This window comes from Astatotilapia calliptera, chromosome 13, assembly GCF_900246225.1.
Source record: "Astatotilapia calliptera chromosome 13, fAstCal1.2, whole genome shotgun sequence".
In the NCBI taxonomy this organism is placed as follows: Eukaryota; Metazoa; Chordata; class Actinopteri; order Cichliformes; family Cichlidae; genus Astatotilapia; species Astatotilapia calliptera.
In genome coordinates this window covers 31,218,090-31,238,811 of record NC_039314.1, presented here as the reverse complement: position 1 = coordinate 31,238,811, position 20,722 = coordinate 31,218,090, and the positions used below count along the sequence as shown (strand labels likewise).

The window sequence follows — 20,722 nt, the reverse complement described above, 5'->3', positions numbered from 1 at the left end:
CCTGGGTACAGCCATTAGCTCGTGACAACTCATTGAGCACGTTTGATGCGGTCATTGTGAAAACACTTCATTTTTACCTGTTATGACCATTTTAAACTATACATGTATATCTCACAGTTGGGTGCATTAATATTTCAGCACCGACAAATGAACAATGACAAGGACTCATTAATCTCTACAAGAGTCTGATTCATGGTGGCCAGCATGCTGGAAACCACATCGCACATCTGAAAGAACCAAAGTGGAAACACAACAAACATTATGAGCACAAATATAGTTTGGAATGACAGCGTTAGCCCGTTTCCTCTGCTGCTTTCGTGCTGTTAGATCTCAAAGGCCTCATTAGGTGAATGTGCAGTAGTAGCATGTATGCAGCAAGCAGGTGAATTCTGTACATTAAGTGAATTAAATAAGAATAGACAATATGAACATTTTACAAAATAGACAATATGAACATATTTAAAATTTAAAAAGAATTTGAAAGGTGCATTGTGGTCAGCACACGTCGCTGCTGCTTTTACAGGTGAATTTAAAATGTAAATAAAATGTGTTTTTGATGTTTTCTACACATGTTGTGTTTACTCTGTAACTACTGAACCATGCTATCATTGATGGTAAGGAGGAAACAGAATTGGTTAAATAACGTCACTCCGATACTGCGAGGTGTTTTTAACCATAACCATCCCTTCAGGCGGATTACTTTGCAAACCTCGCGGCACCACCGAGAATCAGCAGAGTGACGGGACGGCAGGTTTACGATGCCAGAGGACGACTTTCTGTTGAGGCAGAGGTCTACTGTGTTGTTCACAACAAGGACAAGGTAAAAGTCATTTGTCTCATTGTGGCCTTTAACTGGTGAACTCAGAGCTTTCTTATGTGACTGTGGCTGAATGTGATATGGATGAGTTTGGAGAACAAGCCAAAGGGTTGAAGAACATGTTGTTCATTAGTGCAGGAGCAGGTTTGTTTGGCTATGACGTACGACCTTAAATCAGCTCTCAGTTTAGTGAACAGATAAAATGACCTTACCCTCAGCCAGGCTGTCACCCTGCCAGGTGGCCCTGCACTGATAACTCGATAACAAGGCGCCTTGGAATTTTGAAATTCATACCACAGAGGCATCACGTAAAAATCTCAGACAAGTTTCAATTTTAGTCGCCTCGACTGTCAGAGGTCAAGTTTTCCAAAAATCTTGTAATTGCGATAACTGAAGAAGGAAGTCACGTAGGATTTTCAAACATGAATCTACTAAATGTCTGAGGGGTCGCACTCGTGGCCACCAGCATTTTCATACATATGAGTTTACCTGGTTTGAGTTTTGCACGTCTCTTGCACTGTCTGGTGTTGCACTGTCTTTGTTTTGGTCTTTGCCATTTTGCACACTTGCACGTGTGCAGGCTGTCTGTCACATGTAGCACATGTAGCATGGTGTTGGAGTCACTGTGTGCCACTGCACATGGTTGGAATGACAATAAAGCCACTTGACTTGACCTAAGAGGAATTCATTGTGTGATAGTGCTGGAAAGTCTGACATTCATCTAAACTCCACTGGTACTGGTTAATACAGCAGTACATCTCAGTGTACCCGGTGCCCAAACAGTCACACTGAATGTTACCCACATGGCTAACCTGCAGCCTCCTTCCTCCTAATGAGGAGAAATGAAATGGTTGAAATGATATGAACCCTAACACCATACTGCTGGAGGCAGCGCAGGCAGAGGTCATTGTGCAGGCGCAGCAATTTCTCCATAGGTATGATCACTCTGCCCTCCAAGTATATGTTAGGAGAGCATTAATGAAATGTTAGGTTTTACTGAATAAATACAAATAAAACAGGAAACACTTTGGTCATTCCATATTAGAAAAAACAGAGTCAAATAAAAACAAATTTACAAAGTAACTGTTGTGCGTTGGATGCCAGGGTGTGCGCTGTGAACCAGTCCTACTGAAGAAATCCTTCACTCACGTGCTCGCGCCAGTGCTGCCCACCTCAGTAATTCTCTTCATTCCACCTGGTGTTTCTCTGCTCCACGTGGGCCTCCAGCTTCACTTGGGTGGTGCTGCACCCTGCTCAGCTCCCTGTCCCCAGACCTGAGGGCTTATTCCTGTCATCAAGCTTTGTATGCTTGTGCACTAACATAACCTTAGTCAGGAGGATTTTGTAATAATAATAATAATAATGCATTTTATTTGAGGGCGCCTTTCAGAAACCCAAGGTCACCTTACAAAAAACACAATTAATAAAAGGAACAATAGTCATAAAATACATAAAATAAGTTAAAATTACAAAACAGAGCGTGACAACAGATAAAATCAGCATTAAAGCGAATTAGCCAGTTTAAGCAGATGTGTTTTGAGCTGTGTCTTAAATACAGAAAGGGAGTCAATATTTCTTAGTGCAGGAGGAAGAGAGTTCCAGAGCCGAGGAGCAGAGCGACTGAAAGCTCTGCTCCTCACAGTGATGAGGTGCGAGGATGAACAGCAGATGATGATCTGAGAGGGCAGGAAACAGCGGTGATATGGAGCAGGTCACACAAATACTGTATGACACCCAAACTCTTAACCTGAGGGGAGGGAAGGGTAGGCGAATTCTCAATGTTAATGGAAAAGCTGTGGGATTTGGATAAGATAGAGGCTGTACCAATAAGTAAAACTTCAGTTTTATTACTGTTGAGTTTGAGGAAATTGGAGGAGAACCAGGATCTAATCTCAATAAGACAGTCTGAGAGGGAAGAAGGTGGGAGGGATGAATTGGGTTTAGAAGAAAGGTAGAGCTGGGTGTCATTGGCATAACAGTGAAAATTTATATTATATTTTCAGAACATATGACCAAGAGGGAGCAAGTAAGTAATGAATAAAAGAGGCCCTAATACTGAACCCTGGGGCACACCAGCAGAAACAGGACAGAGAGTTGAAGACTGGGATTTAAGTTGGATAAACCGAGTGCGGTCTGAGAGATAGGAGGTGAACCAGGAAAGGGGGGTGTGACTAATGCCAATGGAAGCGATCCATGGTATCAAACGCCGCACTAAGATCAAGAAGGATGAGGATGGATAGGAGACCAGAATCAGCTGCCATCAGAAGGTCATTGGTAATCCTTAGCAGAGCAGTTTCTGTGCTGTGATTGGGGCGGAAACCCGATTGAAATGGTTCATAGAGATTATGGTCATTGAGATGTAAATGAAGCTGGGCGGCGACAACTTTTTCAAGAATTTTTGAAATGAAGGGGAGATTTGATATAGGGCGAAGATGATCAAAGTTATTGGGGTCTGCACCAGGCTTTTTGAGAGTTGGAATAACAGAAGCATTTTCAGTGCTTCAGGAACAATCCCAGTGTTCAGGGAGGAATGAATAATATTGGTTATGAGAGGAGCTAACAAGGGAAGACAGGCTTTAACTAACACAGTGGGGAGGGGGTCAAGGTGACAGGTGGATGACTTAGATGTTTTAATGAGATTAGATACATCAGTTATGGAAGGAAGAGTAAAGCTTGAAAATAGGAAGACAGTGGGGGAAACAGGAAGTCTACTTCAGAGTCAGGAGCTCCTACAGAGTTAAGTTGACGGTGAATGTCTGAGATTTTACAAGTGAAAAAAGAGATGAGAGAGTTGCAAAAATCTGTCGCGCAAGAGAACAGCAGCGCCTTTTGCTAATCAGCCATATAGTTCATTTACATTTTATATGTCACCTGATGACAGGAAAAGGTAGATGATGTCATTTCCTAGCACTTTATACTGAGAGGTAAATACCCTGCAACATAAGAACTTTTACCTTGTACTAGTAAATCACCTTTTTCACCCTTCTGAAGGAGTCCTTCATGTTTGTGGTGTGTAGAGCATGTCATCAGCTGCTGTTTCGAGCCACTTGGTCCCTGAGAGTCAAGAGAGGACTGAGCATGTGATGGCTGCTGTGCTGTGGATCAATGAGCCTCTGAACAGCATGCTGAAAGACCGAAATCCTTGTGACCAGTTACAAATCGACGATATACTCAGGTAGCACCTAATACTACTTATTAGTAGTACTTCATTAGTAGTATTTTTCAGTGCTATGTGTTACCTTAAGGAACACGTGTCATATCATGTTCAGTCACAAAAACCATTTAACACATCTGTCCTGAAGTGGCCACTGAAGCCAGGATCCTGGACATGAACTGGGAGGTGTAAGAAACAGATTTGACTGCAGTCTACTGACATTCACGCTGTACTTCTCTTGCTCTTCTGAAAATCTTCCTTAGGAATCAGGCTTGTCAGGGATTGTTACGTTGATTAAACCACATTTTTATTTGCTCATCTGAAATGATGTAGCACTTTCTTTAAGGACCGCTGTCTGGAGGAAAAAGAGGTCCGGGACAGGGAGAGGCCTGAGGTGATTCCCTCTTCATCTCCTCCACAAACTAAAGACAAGAAGATCATTAATAAAGGTGAGTGAGTGGTAAGTCCTGCCCTGAGCTTTCTGTCTTTAGTCATCAAATGTCATCAAATGTGCGGTGACTCCCAAACTAGGCGAGTGGCTCCAGCAGATCCCGGGAACAACATCGGAGATCTCTGTCCAGAAGAGCGCAGTCCTGGGAACAGCTAAGATACTGTGCAGGACCCTCAAGCTCCCAGGCCTCTGGTAGAGGACCCGAGCTTGAAGGATAAACCGCCCGGTGTTTTATTTTATAACACATAACCGACAAAAAGAGCTTTTAACTAGGGCTGGGTATCGTCAATCGTCGATTTCTATAATCGATTCCATTTTGACTCAGACAGTCAGAAAGTGTATAAAACAAAGCTGACACTGAGACTTCATCAGAGGTGTGAGCATCACAGCAGAGGCCTTTGTGTCAAAGTAACTGAGGATGAAACAGACAAACATGATGGAGATTTTCCTGGCCTGGCTTTTTATAGCAGGTCAGAAAACCATGAATCAAACCATGAATGAACATTACCTGCTGCTGCTGAAGTGAAGCAGAGTTATTATGGTTTGATTACAGACACAGCTGAGCAATCATTTGTAAAAGTTTACACGTCTTTGCTGTTAAACAGCAGAAATCAGACTTTGTTGTCATTTTTGAAAAAACACAACTGTGGCCAGCAGCGCTGCACACAGCAGCAGACTGGTGCGTGATGGCAATGAATAATGCAGAAAACAGAGGTTTGATGGTAAACTGGTCTCTCAATACTGTGAGAGAGAGAGCTGTGCAGGAAGTGAGGTTTTATGGTGGTGGAAGCAAAAAACAGCCAAAGTCAGAGGGAGTTCATGACGCTGTTTGTCAAACGTGAAGCGTAGTTTGAGCTTCTTTTGCTGCTGGTTCAGTGAATTTTGGTCAGAGTGATGAAACCTGCAGCTGTGACATGTCTGGTAAAATACGTTTATATTTAACAATCGATTCAGGATTTAATCGATGTCGCTTTATTGAAACCAAAATTGATTGGAATCAGAAAATTGATTTTTTTAAACCCACTCCTACTTTGAATATTTTGACATTGTTATCTGATAGCTTTCCTTTCATTATTAGATAGACTGGCACTCTTTATGAGGCAGTAAGTGAAAAGGTTTGATCGTGTTGTGTTTGCTGTTAGGAAAGGATACAAAGAGGCACCTGAAATGGATTTATTTTCATCCTGTTAATCGCTGCGATGTCTCCCTCCAGCTCTCACTCTCTGCTCTTTCACAGCATTCAGTTTAATACAAAACTAATAATTCGTAATATCTCACACACAGTTTTTCTTCTTGTTTTGGCTGCTCCCTTTTTTGGTCACCACAGGGAATCATTTATCTTCATGTCATCCACCCTTTGCATTACCTCCTCCTGCCCTCCTTCAAACTTCGACTGTGTGCTCAAGCTTTCTTTTAGTGTAAACTGGAGTTTGTGAGCGATCAGTAAAATCAAAGTTCTCGTAGTCCTGCACCTTTTGAGCCATCTTGAATCAATTCTGGGGTCTTATTTGGTCCAGTTTTTTGAAGCATTACCCTAAAATTAAAACTTTCAATGTTTTGGTCACTGTGTTATAAAAAACTGTGTAAAATCACCACTGTGGTCAGATTAAAAACAAAGAAACTGAGTTCAAAACAAGACTGGAAGTTTTGCTTCTCTCACTGTTTCTTGCTCTTGTGGAGGTTCAGGTTCTTTCTCTGATTAATCTTAGGTTTTTTTCTCTGTTACAAGCCAGAAATATGCTCCAAACTCTTTTGGGATTTTTATTATATTACAGGTAAAAAGAGCATCGTGGAAAAGCCATTTCCTGCAGTGGAACCACAAAAGCCAGTTCTACAGGGAAGCTTGGCTGTTGGCTCAGTGTCGCTGGCTGTGGCCAAAACTGGGGCACAGATACAGGGCATCCATCTGTACGAACACATAGCAGCTCTGAGGAACCAGGAGGTTTGATAATGAAAACACATACTGGATATTCGACGCTGGAAACAACATATAATAATGTTATTCATTTTGTTCAGCCTCCGGCACAGTTTCATATCCCTGTTTCCTTGGTGACATTGCTCAGCTGTGGCAAGACCTCGCCGGGAAAACTGAATTTACTGGAGGAAGTGATCCTGATCCCCAAAGTGGGACAACAAGTCAAACAAGTACAAAACAGAAACCTTTGGCTTACTTCTTCCTGTTGTCATCCTCCATAGACTAGCTCACAGTTAGTGTGTAGATCTCAGTGTTTCCTTTTTTGCTGTTTTGATGCAGTAGATTATTAGTAAGTCACCTTGGTTTCTTTATATTCTCCATTTTTCACTCTACAGTTTATAAAACATACTGAAATCTGACCTTCTTCCACAGATCATCACAATGGCTCTTGAGGTACAGAAGGAGATGATGAGAATAATGAAAACTTTAACCAATGGCGGGGTGAGGGACATTGCTGTTTATTAATTTTAAGAGTAGGCGCTGAATTCAGCAGATTGTATGAGGGCAGAGAATGCACACGGCGGAGGCAGGATTCAGAGATTTCCTGAAAAATATAACAGAGAATTGTATTAAGTGTTCATTGTTAAATTTGGAATTAATGTATCTGTGCTTATCTAAAGATCTAAAATGCTTCTTAAACGATTCCTCTATTTACCTGTGAATAGTTTGCATTTCATTTTCAGCCCTGCTGACTGACCCCTAGAACTAAAAAACAAAGAGTGGAGAGTGGGAGTTTGACAGTTGGCTTCTAATAACCTTGCGATGAGGACTATCTCATTCAGATATACAGTATTAATATAAACTTGTCTATTGTCATCCACATGTAGCTTCAGCTAAGCTACTTTGCAGCAAAAATATCTAAACAAAAACATACTTTCACCAACATTGTCACTTTACAAGTACCAGGTTTGGTTGGACCGCCTTCTGCCCTCACGGTTATTTCATTTATTTTTCAGTAAGGTGCTGAAAGCAAGTCAGAGGTTTTAGTCTATATTAGGATGATGTAGTCTAATTTTGATGAGCACCTTGCTCACTGCAGCTTCACTCTCCTCTTCATCCTCTGCTCCACAGCCGGACTCGTTTTGAAGTCAGACATGTAGTGATTATCTGCTTACAATTGTTTAGTAAGTGGCTAATTATAGTTCCTGCTTTAACCTGGCTGTTCTTTCTGGCCTCTGCCATCTACAAGCCATTTTCATCCAAAGAAGAGCTGCATTGGATGTTTTTTTTTCTTCTTTCTTCTTCCCCAGATTGTCTGCACCAAAAGTCATGCCACGTTGAAATTCAATAAAATCAGCTTTTGTCTCTATTCCAACCATAGCAAGTTCTACTCACCATGTTTACATGCCTAAATACAGCGAGTTTGTTCCACTGATTAGCTTTACTGAGTAGGTGCACCCAATAAAGTGTCTCACAGTTGTTTATGTATATATAATAGTTACTTATGTGAACCATGTGCTTGTTCCAAGGCCAGCGAAGCATTTGTATGTGACAGCGGGGCCCTGGCTGTAAGCCACGAGCGAGCAGAGCAGCCTCTGGATCTGATCGCTGAAGCCTGCACCAACCTTGGAGTTCCACTGGGCACACAGATCCATTTAGCTTTGAACTGTGCTGCTCATGAGCTCCTGGACCCTGTAAGTTCACCAAAAATAGTCAAACACTTTATGGAAAATAATGTGTTAAAATGTTCTTGTGAACTTTTTCAAAGCAAATACATCATAAGCATATCAGTTTAAAAAAACAACAAGATTTATCGTCTTCTTGCTGAATTCTCTAATCTCTTGTAGTCTAAGGGGAAGTATGAAGTTGCTACTGGAGTTCTGAAATCGCCCGATGAGTTAGTCGACCTGTACCAAACCCTCATCAGCAAATACCCAGCAGTGGTGGCTTTAATAGACCCATTTAGGCAAGAGGTAAGCAAGGCTAGCAAATAAATCTTGGACTAGTTCTGTATCTTCTCTAAATATAGTTTTGCTGTCAACAAAATGTTCATGATTGCTGTGTATTCATGTTCCTGTGTCTGTTAATTCATAAGGACGGAGACCAGTGGGAGAAGCTGAGCAGTATGATTGGAAACTCGTGTTCACTGCTCTCTGATGTCTCCTACAAGTCACAGGGACCTCCCCTTCCTGGAGTCAGAGGCCATATCTTAAAACATATCAATGAGACAACAGTCAGTGACCTGATCCACATGACATCAGAGCAACAAGGTAACAGCTGGAGAAGAGAAAGATGGCACATGGATGAATGAAGCAAACTGCATAAAGTGCAATGAGTGGTCAGGTAGAGTAGAAAAGCACTATGTAAGAACCAGTCCATTGACCAGTTACATCAGGTCCAAGTAACAGTGAACAACTCAGTTAGTTGCAAAAATGAAATGTTTGCAATAGGAGTATTCCTTATGCTTCCTCTTCAACAGTCAATGATTTCTTCCGCAACCTGTATAATTAATGGTACAATGCATCTGGTACGCATTTACACACAGCAGACAGTGATGTTCATCTCAGGTTCACTCTTAAAAATTTGCTGACCTTACTCTCTTACACTCCAAACTGAGTAATATACAGTAACTTGTTGCAAAAAGAACTGATCCAACATATTCTCTCTTTCAACATCTAACATACATGTAAAATACTACATACTACATGCTTCTTGGTGTAATTCAACATGCACAGCTATGACCCAATATTGCATCTTTCTAAATGAGGATTGGATTAAATAAAAAGCCTGTACATCATCAGAAGGGTAAAACTAACCAATCTCAGAGTGGTCTAATCCTGCTGTCACAGCTGGTCAGGCTGGACTCAATGCAGGACTCTGAGTCATACAGGTAAGATATATACATATGTACATTGATGAAGGATCACGGCTCCAGGGGATGTTCAGGGCATCCAGGGGATGTTCAGGGCATCCAGGGGAGGTCCAGGGCATCCAGGGGATGTTCAGGGCATCCAGGGGATGTTCAGGGCAAGGGTAACACGTCTACACTCCTCTTCACACATTCTGTGACTCACACGCTCACAGACTCACTCCACACTGAAATCCACTCACGCTCACGTTCATCCAACAGGGTCCACAGGAAACAAGAAGGGTTCCAGGAAGGTTGAGGTAAGTACAACGATCCAATGAAGAACATCACCGACATGTAAGGGTTGAGCTGAGACACATGGAAAAGAGTATTTCTGTGCATGCTCCGAGGACGCTTCAACTAGACTGAGACAAGGTTGACCATGGAGTCAATCTCAAACTGCCCATTGAAGTTGGGAGCCAGTTTCCTGGACTTGATTCAGACTGGAACGTACTGCGCTGAAAGCAGTCCATCGGTTTTCCATTGGGCAGCTCAGGTGGCTCTCCAGATGTGGCGGTGCCTGTGTAGATGATGTTGAACAGAGGGAACCATACGCTCACTCTCAACTGTTGGGAACAGCCGCCGTTGGTAGCCCTGTGACGCAACAGCAGACGTGAGGCTAATATGGGCATATTCGATGCAAGTGAGGTAAGAACTCCAGGTGCTCTGTTTGGTGGAGGTGAGGCAGTGAAGTGCTGCCTCCAACTCCTGGTAGGTACATTCGGTTTGGCCATTAGTCTACAGGTGAAATCCTGAAGACAAACTAACCTTGGCTCCGACTGCCGGACAGAACCCTTTCCAAACTCTAGAGTTGAACTTGTCCCGGGTCTGATATGATGTCCAAGGGGATCGCGTGAAGTTGAAAGACAGGTTTGGTAAGGATTTGGGTGGTTTCTGTTGTGAGGAAAAGCCACGAAATGTGCTGGTTTTGAGAACTGGACAACAATAGTCAGAATTACCATATTTCCTGCAGAAGGAGGAGGCCTGTCATAAAATCAAGTGCGATCTGAGACCATGGTCGTCTGGAGGTCGGCAGAGGTCGAAGTAGGCCTGCAAAAGGAAAGGTTTGAGGCTTATTTTGAGCTCAAGTAGAGCAAGCTAAAATATGCTCCCTGGTATGCCAAGTGTAGGCCACCAGGCGTTCCAGGAAAGAGATAGTCTGATTGATGCCTGGATGCCAGGTGAACCTCGCCGTGTGGTCCCACTGGAGAACTCAGGACTGGACTAGGGTTGAAACGTAGAGCCACTCGGGCGGCCTGGTTCTGGGATCAGGTTTGTTGTACTGTGCCTCACAAACTGTGGACTTTATCCCCCATGTAACAGCTCCGATAACATGAGGAAGATTGAGGACTCCTTCAGAACGTCCTCTGAGGAAGAAAACTGCTGAGACAGTGCGTCGGGCTTGACATCCCGTGAACCAGGCCTGTAGGTGATAGAGAACTGAAGATGTGTGAAAAACAGTGCCCACCTGGCTTGATGGGCGCTCATCCATTTTGCAGTTTGACGATACGCCAGGTCCTTGTGATCAGTCCAGACTATGAATGGTTGGGGCGTTCCCTCGAGCCAGTGATGCCAGGGCTAACTTGATGAGGAGGAGTTCTCTATCCTCCACATTGAATTCACGAAAGAAGTAAGCAAAAGGATGTAGCTTACCTTCATACTGCTGCGAGGTGATTAAAAGCAGCCTAAGAAGACTGATCCCACTGAACCTTGGGAGAGGTGAGTGAGATATTAGACGATCTTACTGATATTCCAGATGAAGCTGCGATAAAAGTTAGTTAAACCCAAAAAGCATTGGAGCTGCTTCCAATCTGGGGGTTTGGACCAGTCGAGTACTCGTCGGACCTTCACTGGGTCTGGTTTGATGTTCCCCTGCTCAGTAATGAAGCCCAAGAAGGAGACTGTTTCCATGTGAAATTCACATTTCTCAGCTTAAACAAATAGACGGTTTTCCAGCAAATGTTGTAACACCTGTTTGACAGTCTATAGGTATATAAAAATATTGGAAATTATTGCCACAATGGTGCATTACTATAACAGCTAACTGTCTGTTTGTGTCTTGTTGGCATACAGGTTCTGTGTTGATGGGAACTACATGCAGTGAGCCATGCAGTGAGGATTCTTTGTCAGATATAGTAAGTCTTCTTCCTGGTTTCTGAGTGATGCTGCCATGGTGGCGAACAGTGTCAATGTGAAGTTCTGTATAAGCAGACGGCAGCCATCTGCTTATACAGAAATTCACATTAAACAGAAATTTACATGAACTACTTACATTAAAAGTATAGCCAAACCCATAGATTTAAAACAGATATTCGTCTACAAATAGTGACAGAATTTCTGCATGACAGTGCCTTACCTGAAAAATGATAGGTGCCCAGCAGCCTCGCTTTGTGTGTAACCAGAATGCAACCAGCTGGTAACCAGTTGAGTCACACTATTGCACTGACCAGTTTCAGAAGTATTGTGCTTATCAGCACAGACTCACTTAGAATGATTTCCATTTGATGGCAATATTTTCGCATTTCCAAATTATTATCTTTTTTTTTTCAAATATTATAAATTAAGATCATATACCTAGCCCTTTATTTGTCATGTGCAAATAAGGGGATATCTATCTTAAAGCTCAGGAAACTATTTCGACAACTTGCCAAACAGCTAAAAGAGCAAATGAGAGCAGGTCCAAAGATATCCACTACAACCTGAGATTCTGGCAAAATACATTTATATTTAAAAATAGATTCAGGATTTAATGAATCAATATCGCATTATTCAAACTAAAATTGATTTAAATTGGGGAAATTGGCTGTCTCAGTGCCAGCCTGACAGGATGACCAAGACTATTGACTCCCTGTTCACCCTGCAGCGATGTTTGGCCTGGAGGCAGCTGAACTATTACAGCAGGCTCAAGATAGTCATTGCTGTGCCAAGGAGGTGTCAAGGGGCCTCTCCAGGAGATCTAGCAGTTCTAGAAGGTCTAGGGCTTCCACATATCAGCCAGCTTCTGAAGTCCCAGACTTACCCTCGGACCAGGCCAACCATCCCCATCCCTGTCTCCCCAGCGCAGGGTGACTTGGTCAGCTCTGGAGGCAGACCTTTGGTTGGTGTCTACCTTGACTGAGGACTAATGCCTGCTGTTCTTCCGTAGACCTTGAATGACCATCTTGATCCTTTCCTCAGTGCGCGACCCCCAGCAATTCCAGATACTGCGGGAAAAACTTGGCCCTCTTGGGAAAAGGTTCAACACAGGAAGTGGATGCCGATAACTGACAAGCTGGGTTCTCTCCCCACTACTTTTTAGTTCTTAAGCGGGACAGGAGACTTCACTCAATTTTGGATTTCAAGAGGTCTTAACCATTATCGTCAGCTCCTAAGATGCAAGATGCTGATGAATCCGGGGGTGAGGCAGGCTGTCAAAGCTTTAGCTTGCCACCATCAAGCTAAAGTATGTCTACTTCCAGATTCCTATCTGGCAGGGGCACTCCCCCGGGCTCAGGCCAGGGGAGCAGAGACTCCATCTGCAGATGTTCGACCAGATCTGGTGCCACTTTGTAAGAGTAGAGGTTGACCTTTTTGCCTCCAGGAAGTAAACAAATTCCCTCACCCTAACCCACCAGGGCTGCCTACTCCTTTTGCTGGGGACTGTTTGCCTCTTGATGTGCAGTCCACCAGTTGGGAAACTGGGGCCACAATTGACACCACCATGCAATTTCTGCAGTCAGGCTTGAACCTACACCACTGTACTCTGGTCATGTGGACTTTGGTCAACTGCTTGCCCACTGAGCTAAACAACACTGCTCAAGTGACCTACTCAAGTGCCCTGAGGGTCGTGCCCTCTGAATATCTACTAGATGATAGGAGTGCAGGTCTACAGACAATTCTTATTGTGACCATCACCAGTACTAACCAGCTGGTCTACACAATACAATGGCTTGCAAAAGTATTGGGCCCCCTTGAACTTTCCCACATTTTGTCACATTACAGCCACAAACATGAATCAATGTTATTGTAATTCCACGTGAAAGACCAACACAAAGTGGTGCACACGTGAGAAGTGGAACGAAAATCATACATGATTCCAAACATCTTTTACAAATAAATAACTGCAAAGTGGGGTGTGCGTAATTATTCAGCCCCCTGAGTCGATACTCTGTAGAACCAGCTTTTGCTGCAGTTCCAGCTGCCAGTCTTTTAGGGTCTGTCTCTACCAGCTTTGCACATCTACAGACTGAAATCTTTGCCCATTCTTCTTTGCAGAACAGCTCCAGCTCAGTCAGATTAGATGGACAGCGTTTGTGAACAGCAGTTTTCAGATCTTGCCACAGATTCTCGACTGGATTTAGATCTGGACTTTGACTGGGCCGTTCTAACACATGGATATGTTTTGTTTTAAATCATCCCAATGTTGCCCTGGCTTTATGTTTAGGGTCATTATCCTGCTGGAAGATGAACCTCCGCCCCAGTCCAGAGAAGCACCCCCAGAGCATGATGCTGCCACCACCATATCTGACAGTGGGGATGGTGTGTTCAGAGTGATGTGCAGTGTTAGTTTTCCGCCACACATAGCGTTTTGCATTTTGGTCTCATCTGACCAGAGCAGCTTCTTCCACATGTTTGCTGTGTCCCCCACATGGCTTGTGGCAAACTGCAAACGGGACTTCTTCTGGTTTTCTGTTAACAATGGCTTTCTTCTTGCCACTCTTCCATAAAGGCCAACTTTGTGCAGTGCACGACTAATAGTTGTCCTATGGACAGATTCCCCCACCTGAGCTGTAGATCTCTGCAGCTCGTCCAGAGTCACCATGGGCCTCTTGGCTGCATTTCTGATCAGCGCTCTGCTTGTTCGGCCTGAGTTTAGGTGGACGGCCTTGTCTTGGTAGGTTTACAGTTGTGCCATGCTCCTTCCATTTCTGGATGATGGCTTGAACAGTGCTCCGTGGGATGTTCAAGGCTTGGGAAATGTTTTTGTAGCCTAAGCCTGCTTTGAATTTCTCAATAACTTTATCCCTGACCTGTCTGCTGTGTTCTTTGGACTTCATGGTGTTGTTGCTCCCAATGTTCTCTTAGACAACCTCTGAGGCCGTCACAGAGCAGCTGTATCTGTACTGACATTAGATCACACACAGGTGCATCTATTTAGTCATTAGCACTCATCAAGCAACGTCTATGTGCAACTGACTGCACTCAGACCAAAGGGGGCTGAATAATTACACACACCCCACTTTGCAGTTATTTATTTGTAAAACATGTTTGGAATCATGTCTGATTTTCGTTCCACTTCTCACGTGTGCACCACTTTGTGTTGGTCTTTCACCTGGAATTCCAATAAAACTGATTCATGTTTGTGGCTGTAATGTGACAAAATGTGGGAAAGTTCAAGGGGGCCGAATACTTTTGCAAGCTACTGTAGCAGCAGTGATGAGTGAGAGGCTTGGTTTCAAGAGTAATAACCACAAGGAATAGTACCTTCCATGGAGAAGCCCAAGATCAAGGTAGCATGGAGGGAAATTGGCCAACTATCAGAGTTGCAGAAAGGTGCGAAGAAGGTGCCTTAGAAATACAGCAAGCTGTCTATACCTGATGCCTTGAACAGGGGAACAATATGAAAACAGCCCCACCAAGACTGGAGACAGAGCAATACTGGAAGAGCATATGGGAGAAGGCTGTAACCCATAATGGCAATGCTCAGTGGCTAGTGGATCTAAGGCAGACCACCACAACTGCACTGAACAGGATCCAGTAACCACCACAAGCTCAGATAAAGAGTCTCAAGCAAGAATAGTTGGACAGCACCAGGCCCTGAAATGATTCACGCCTACTGGTTGACTGTAATCCATGAGCCTCTGGCACAAATGAACCAGCTGCTAATTTACAAGACACACCTGGAATGCTTAACTGAAGGCCGGACAGTCCTGATCCCCAAGGACCCCAGAAGGGATCAGTCCCATACAACTACCGGCCAATAACCTGCCTCAGTACCAGACGCTCCTGTCAACTATCATAGCGGCTAAGATGAACAGGCACATGGCTCAATACATGAGCGGGGCACAGAAAGGAATTGGCAGGAATACCAGAGGAGCAAATCATCAGCTGCTGGTAAACAGAGCAGTCGCCTGAGACTGGATGACCAGACTGACCAGCCTGTGCACTGCCTGGCTTGATTACAAGAAGGCCTATCACTCGGTGCCCCACAGGTGGATCCTGGAATGCCTAGAATTGTACAAGATCAACAGGACCCTAAGAGACTTCATAAGGAATTCAATGGGGATGTGGCGTACAACATGTGGGATGATATCAAGCTGTATGCCAAGAAGGCACGGGACATCGATTTACTGATCCACACCACCAGAATCTACCGCAATGACATCGGAATATCATTCAGACCGGAGAAGTGTAGTTGGATGTAAGTAAAGGGAGGGAAGGTAGTCGGAACTGAGGGGATCGCACTTCCAGAAGGCAAAATTGCAGACATTGAGGGCAATAATAAGTACCTGGGAATCCCACAGGCAAATGTAAACCAGGAAGATGCCGCTAGGAAAGCCGCAATCACCAAATACCTGCAGCGGGTCAGGCAAGTCCTGAGGAGTCAGCTGAACGGTAAGAACAAGATCCAGGCTATCAACACCTATGCCCTGCCCGATCAGGTACTGCAGGGGCATTTCATATGTATATAGTGATAACACTACACACCTGTGGAACTTCAGGTTGGGGGTTTGACTCTCAACCAGGGGGGTCTGTATCCAGTAAGGGTCCCTGTCAGCCTGTCAGATACATAGATCAGATACCTAGCTGGGATAATAAGCTGGCCAAAGGAGGAGATAGAAGCCAATGACCTCAAAACAAATCCAGCACCTGTACTGTACGCTAAGCAAAATGGTGAGTGTTAGTACCATACTCCAGGATGAGACAATGAACATCCATGAGTACATCAGGAAGATGGCCTCAACCGGCCGCGTGCTTAGAGAATACCTAAGCTAGCAAGAACCTGAGAAAGAAAAAGAGCAAGGAGAAGAACCAATCATGGAAGGACAGGCCTCTGCACGGTATGTAACACCGGCAGATGGAGGAGGTGCGTGACATCCAGAAATCCTACGACTGGCTGGACAAAGCCGGACTGAAAGGCAGCACAGAGGCACTAATCATGACCGCACAGGAACAAGCTCTGAGCACAAGATCCATAGAGGCTGGGGTCTATCACACCAGGTAAGACCCCAGGTGCAGGCTGTGTAAAGATGCCCCAGAGACAATCCAGCACATAACATAACGCCCCCAGGGTGGTGGAGAATGACCGAGCTAAGATCCTGTTTCGTCACTCATCCAAGTGACTTCTTCAGTCTTGCAGTCAGCTGAGACTGAACAAGTCACCTGGATGAGTGACGAAACATTTCTCCCACTGAAAAACATCCAGATGAACAGAATAAACCTTTTGGGGGTATAGCTACATCTATCACTACGCCCTTCTTCCCCTGCTTGCCCACATGTCCTATGTCCAGCTGGTTAGCCATCACCAGTTTTTCCATCTGTATCTGTGTCCCACAGGATCTTTGTCAGGTGGTTGATATATATATGTGTGTGTGTATCAGTTGATATTTGATTTATATCCACCATTGTTTTCAAGGTCAGCTACAAATTTATCGGTCTAACGTTGAAACAAAGCTTAATTTGGAAATTATTTAGAAACTATAGTACTTATAAGTGTGGCGTGTATTGTGAAGAAAGAAAGGTGAAACAATAAAAGTGTGGGCTTTGTAAATACTCCCTGGAGCGTGAGGTGCCATGGCAGAGGTTTGTGCTCTTTGGGTGCTTCTTGTTACCTTTTTGTCTTTGTTTTAGTCTATTTATGTGTTTGCATTCAGGTAATGTTGTCTATTTCAAAGTGTTGATGTCTGAGACTGATAGTGATTAATCATGACAAAATAGTATGGTTATTGTTGTGTTAATTTCAGAGTGGTGGATATAGGTAACCATGTTACAATTTATTATTAACATCAGTTGTATTTGAGAACGTTAGAAAGATGCAGTTTGCTATGATGACGAGAACAAAAGAGTTTTTCGATATTCAATTAATTCCTTTGGTTACAATATGACAAAAAGCAGATAAGAGAATAAAAGATAGTCCATTCTTTCCTTGTCGGCTGCACAAAAAGTGACCAGAGACTGCCGTTGGACTACACACTGCATCTTATTGTTTATTGTATGATGCTGCTCTGAACTCCATTTTAAGCAGACTCGTGGAAATGAGTAGTATCTCAGGTAACAATTGCAAGGAGGATTGTTTATTAAGATAACGAGATCAAATATCAAGTAATAAAAAACTGGACCTGTACAAAGGTCACTAATAACCCCGACTGTCCATCCGTTTGCTGTGGAACTGTTCATCTATTTTGATTAACAAGCAGTGTAAATAGATGAAATATTGCTGTTTGTGTCTCAGACTGTGCTTTTCTTCTCGTTCAGGCTGTGGGTCTGGGCCTGCACTATGTCAAACTGGGAGGTCTAAGTGGGGCTGAGAGGATGACTAAATACAACCGGCTGATTTCTATAGAAGAAGAACTGGCCCAACAGGGAATCCTTGGTAGGTTTTTTTTTTTCAGCCTTCCTTGTGATTTTTCTTTGGCTGGACAGAGAAACAAGGCCAGACAAAGCCCGAGAGAGAGAACGGTAGTAGTAGTGTCTGGGTTTGGGAACACGTCTCTCTCTTACTGCTGGATATGAAAGGACACGGTGTGTGAGGAATTGTACAAACGCGTGTTTGTGTGTGTGTGTGAGTGTAAGAGTGAAAACCCCCTACCTTGGATCTGTTAATTGGCCACCTAATTACACACAAGGACAAATACTTTCCCATCCATCATTTCTGAAAAAGCAGGCAGGGGCAGCAGAGGGTTAATGAGAGATGAGTACACGTCTGTCTAATCAGCTGCCATAAGCCGGCATTATTCAGCATGTTTATCTGTGTTTAATGTTTGTGTTCATTCTACACGAAGTGAAAGGGTTAACGTTCCCCAGCCGCAGCAGTACAAATGCTATTTCCATCCAGTTGTCGTAGGTGTCTACGCTCCAGCTTTTGTACATTCACTTTATTTAATTTTGTCTCATCCAGTCTTTAAGGAGAAGCACCCTCCTCCACTGTTCCCTGACAACCCACATAAGCATTCAGGCACCGAGGGAGCAAGGTCTGGATTGGAGGAACACAGCTCACATCTGATTCAGACGGATCTTTGAAGGTGTCTTCATGATAATATAATATATTTACCTTTCACAATTCAGTTTTGCAGTTAACACCACCTGTAATAATCTGCTGAGGTGATTATAACCGTTGTGGATCGATCCAGGGTCACCATTGTATGAGCACCATTCTGCTATGTTTACAGCTCTGAAAAAAGTGTCTCTAACAGTTTGAAATATGAGTTCTTGTCAAGAAAAACATCAAATATATTCACATTTTGAGCTTCAGACTCAAAACACAGTGCTATGTACAATGATGTCATTTTAATTTGAAATAAAAACCAGAACGATTTTAAGGGACGGAAGTTCAAGCCAGTTCAAGCCCCAAACAAGTGCACATGGAAGATTTGCTTTTATATCTTAAATCTGCTGGATGGTGTTTGAAGGAAACGTTTGTATGTTTTTACTCCTCAGCAGTAAAAGAATGAGGGGGTGTTGTCATCAGTGTCAGGTGTACTAAAAGTCTCAGACAGGTTTGTGTCTCAGTGACCTCAACCTCAAGGTCAGAGGTCAAGTTTTCTGAAAATCTTGGAAATGGGATGAAATTAGATTTTGATTCAGTGTCAGTGTGTTTTCAGTGTTTGCATTTTTCAGCAAATAAAAGAGAAAATGATCACGCGTGGCCCAGAAGCATGTTTTCCTGCTGTCTTCCATTTCTGCAGGTCTGCATGTGCGTCGATCCAGAATATCTCCAGGCAGTAGAAGATTTAACTGAAAATCAAATTAATGGAATTAATTTCACAGCTCTGAAAAGAGGTTCATTTATCGCAGTCTTAATTTAAAAGAACTAAAAGACGAGACCACAGTGAAACATTTTAATGTCACAGCTGACGGTGACACATTTTGTTAGCAATCTGATTTAAGAGTGTGACAGTTGAGTCATCGTGTTCGCTGCGCCTGTGGGAGCTTTAAAAGAGCTGGGTAAAGAAAAGGCTGATAGACAGACATATTCAAGTACAGAGCGCTGACAGCGTTATCAAACACTGCCTGCCCCTTGTCAGCACGGGACGTGAGCAAAAGGCTCCTGTGTAACTGGGCAGCGCCTGATGGCTCGCATCCTGCGGAGGAAGTGATTGTGTCTGTGTAACAACAGAAGAGGAAAGACCCAGAGGTGCAGCTCAGAGGAGCTGCATGGACCAGACACAAAGCTGCATCAATGTGTCACATCACTTTGTCATTGAACATAGTACTGATCACCAGGGGTTATAATTTATGCACAGTTTATAGTGCCACAGTCAGGGGTTAAAGCAGGCTAGTGTTTGGTTTGGTTTACTCAGAGGTACAAAAAGACGAAGGCAGGACAGGTGAGGAAGAAGACAAGGAAAGGGATACCTGACACCTCACTCTGGATCACTTTATTGGTGAAGAAAACCTTTGAACAGTGAATTCTAGGATGAACTGCTGTCCCATTCCTCTATTGTACAGTACTACAGAGCTTTTGTGATTTAAAAACAAAGCACGAATAACGAGAATGGGGAAAGAAAGTACGCGTGCTCCTGATGTGGCTGCCCACTGGGATGGCCACATCTGTCTTTGGAAACCACCGCTGTGTCTGATTGGTTGGCCTGCAGCTTGCTTGTATGTCTGCAGCCTGAATTCCCACAGGACCTCAGCTGTGTTGTTTTCAACAAGAATCAGAGGCTTCTGCTCCACATGCAGCACAGATGTTCTTGTACACTGTCCCAGCTTCTCATCCGGTGCCACAGCGGTCACGTCAGTGGGCGTATGTCATTGTCATGAGACACAAACAAACAAAATCACGGTCTAGTAATGCAGTAACGCAGCATGCTTACGGGAAAGGTAATCTAATTACTTTTTTTACAATAGTAATCCCTTAATTTACTCGTTACTTGAAAGAAGTAATCAGATTATGCGTTACTGCCCATCTCTGCTTGGAACAAATTACAACAGGACAACAGGACTGAAGGGTTTTCATCAAAATGGAGCATGGGATGGCTGTTTCTTAATCTTTTATTGTTACTGTCTTTTATTTTAATTGGTTATATGAATTGTAATGACTATAGTGTGTTTTAACATGCTGTAGTTTTGTATAGTTATTTAAAACAGATCGCTCTTGAAAATGAGACCTTGTTTCTCATTGAGATTTACCTGTAGAAATAAAAGTGAAATTAGAAAATAATAATAATACAGAGAAAACGCCAATAATCATATGACCCCCTATGAGCAGCACTTTGGTGACAGTGGGAAGGAAAAACTCCCTTTTAACAGGAAGAAACCTCCAGCAGAACCAGGCT

The 20,722-nt window shown here is 43.5% G+C and overlaps 1 protein-coding gene across 2 annotated transcripts in view; it reads left to right on the top strand.

Annotated features, from left to right (window-relative positions):
- eno4 (enolase 4) overlaps nucleotides 1-19,028 on the top strand; it is a 22,328-nt gene extending 3,300 nt beyond the window's left edge. The window contains exons 2-13 of one of the 2 annotated variants that reach the window (XM_026191036.1): nucleotides 692-820; nucleotides 3,835-3,992; nucleotides 4,305-4,420; nucleotides 6,198-6,364; nucleotides 6,439-6,567; nucleotides 6,770-6,838; nucleotides 7,867-8,031; nucleotides 8,185-8,310; nucleotides 8,433-8,607; nucleotides 11,319-11,380; nucleotides 17,700-17,817; nucleotides 18,343-19,028. In XM_026191036.1, the coding sequence (XP_026046821.1) occupies nucleotides 692-820; nucleotides 3,835-3,992; nucleotides 4,305-4,420; nucleotides 6,198-6,364; nucleotides 6,439-6,567; nucleotides 6,770-6,838; nucleotides 7,867-8,031; nucleotides 8,185-8,310; nucleotides 8,433-8,607; nucleotides 11,319-11,380; nucleotides 17,700-17,817; nucleotides 18,343-18,464 (1,536 nt within the window). In that variant the 3' untranslated portion in view covers nucleotides 18,465-19,028. Of the gene's footprint in view, nucleotides 1-691; nucleotides 821-3,834; nucleotides 3,993-4,304; nucleotides 4,421-6,197; nucleotides 6,365-6,438; nucleotides 6,568-6,769; nucleotides 6,839-7,866; nucleotides 8,032-8,184; nucleotides 8,311-8,432; nucleotides 8,608-11,318; nucleotides 11,381-17,699; nucleotides 17,818-18,342 lie in introns of those variants that run through there. The other variant, XM_026191037.1, reaches the window with a different exon arrangement.
- Nucleotides 19,029-20,722: the final 1,694 nt, after the last annotated feature.